This window comes from Arachis duranensis, chromosome 8 (genome assembly GCF_000817695.3).
Source record: "Arachis duranensis cultivar V14167 chromosome 8, aradu.V14167.gnm2.J7QH, whole genome shotgun sequence".
NCBI lineage: Eukaryota > Viridiplantae > Streptophyta > Magnoliopsida > Fabales > Fabaceae > Arachis > Arachis duranensis.
The window spans coordinates 41,898,926-41,901,085 of NC_029779.3; the positions used below are offsets into that span (position 1 = coordinate 41,898,926).

The 2,160-nt window shown below is 29.1% G+C and overlaps 1 protein-coding gene across 1 annotated transcript in view; it reads left to right on the forward strand.

The window, feature by feature from the left end:
• Nucleotides 1-937: 937 nt before the first annotated feature.
• The window catches only part of LOC107462835 (aspartyl protease AED3), a 6,791-nt gene continuing 5,568 nt past the window's right edge, over nucleotides 938-2,160 (forward strand). The window contains exon 1 of the mRNA XM_016081514.3: nucleotides 938-1,496. Coding sequence (XP_015937000.1) covers nucleotides 1,005-1,496 — 492 coding nt within the window. The 5' untranslated portion in view covers nucleotides 938-1,004. The remainder of the gene's footprint in view (nucleotides 1,497-2,160) is intronic.

The following is a 2,160-nucleotide window of genomic DNA, read 5'->3' on the forward strand; positions in this document are numbered from 1 at the left end:
CTCGTCATATAGTCTAAAAGTGAAAAATGCTTTTAATGTTGAAAATTTAATATGGTAAAGTGAAAATCAATCTATACAGTATTAGAATATACAGTTTTTAAAAATAAATATTTTTCATAACACTAATTATATATATAACAACACCTCAAATCTAATCGTGTCACATTGTCATGTCAATTCGATTTGAATGTCTATACTTAATTTCTATATATACACAGAAACATGGATCATGCTATTAATGTGTATAAGGTGGGTCTATGATGTCTATTATGATTACGGTGGTTAAATAATTTTAATAATATTTTAAAATTGTTAAAATTTAAAATAATATGTTTTATATTTTAAAAATACTTTTTATTTTTTTCTAATAAAGAAATATTAAATAATAAAAGATATTATTTTACTTTTAGTAACACTTTTTTAAATGTTGTTAAAATTTATAATTACTATAACTACTTTAATTATACGCACCATAGCACACATATTATGATTTTTGAGAACCGAACCAAATCAATTCATTTGATCCAGGTTATTTAGAAATTGGCCACTAAATCCATTCAATTTAAAATAAAAATTGTGTAACAGAAAATTGGTTTTAGATGCACTTTTGATTTACTTCTAATTATACCAATTTTTTTTTAATCAAAAATAGAAGATTTGAACCCAAGATTTTTTAGGTGAATACGTTTTTTTTTTAATCAAAAATAGAAAATTTGAACCCACGACTTTTTAGGTGAATACAAAAAGATTATGCTATTTGAACTATAAGCCAACCTAACTCTACCGATTCTATAATAACTTGTCCTTTTAATTTATAATTTGGGTGATAGACTTAAAGAACGGGCTCAATTTGAAATATCATTTATTTCTATAAATCCAAAGAAAAAAACAAAAGAAAGAAGCTATCCAACAAAGTTGTACTATATATACACATTGAACAAAGTCCTCAGCATGTCAATACACCATACCCAATAGTCTAATATACTCTCAACCTTGTAGCAACCATGAAACTCTCACTCACCCCATTACTCCTCTCTTTATTCCTTCTCTTGATTTCATCGCTATCCCAAATGCAAGGACTCACCCCAAAATGTGACGACGACGATAACAACCACCACACCTCAACCCTCAAAGTGTTCCACATATTCAGTCCATGTTCACCGTTTAAACCACAAACCCCAATCTCATGGGAACAAACCATCCTCCAGCTTCAGGCCAAAGACCAAAAGAGGATGGAGTACCTTTCCAGCCTTGTCGCGAGGCGGTCGGTGGTGCCGATCGCCTCCGGACGGCAGATCACACAGAGCCCGACCTACATTGTCCGGGCGAAAATCGGTACGCCCAAACAGACGCTGCTCATGGCTATGGACACTAGCAATGATGTTGCTTGGGTGCCTTGTAGTGGTTGTCTTGGTTGTTCTTCTTCAACGGCTTTTGCTCCTTCCAAGTCAACAACTTTTAGGGGCGTTCGTTGTGGTGCTTCTCAGTGTAAACAGGTGATGTGCATTTTTCAGAATCCATAACGTTAATTCAACATATTATTTTGTTGTTGTTATTTTTAGGTGCTTCCATTTTATTTATTGAAATATTTGAGGATCTTTTTCTGATTAAAACTTTTTTTAAAAATATTGAATAAACAAGATGGATAGAACTATATAATACTATAAAGGTGTGCAAAAAAAAAAAATTGTTAAATAACAATTGTTTGTTTTAGAGTCTTTTTGGTTTCATTTCATTTAATCTTGGAACAAGTAACGTAATACGTGTACAGTACTAGTGGATCTACATGGAAACCATTGGGATTAATTAATGTCCTCACAAATTAGGAAATTTTATTAGAAAAAAAATCTAAAGATAAAGATAAATATTTTTATTAAAATTTGGTCAATATTTAAGTAAAAAAAAATAAGTATTCTTATATTTTTGGATAAAATCTCATGTCATTAAAAATATCAATAATAATTAATAAATAATTACAAATAGCAAAATTTATTAATTTCTAACATTTCTCTTTTATTAGTGTACAATATGTTGATATATATACTTTTATCATAAGTTAGATGGAAAATGAAATTTGGAGTGGATGATATGATGTAAGCAGAGTATAAAAAATAAAAGAAATTGTTTAAATATACAGAGATTTGATATATAATAATAATA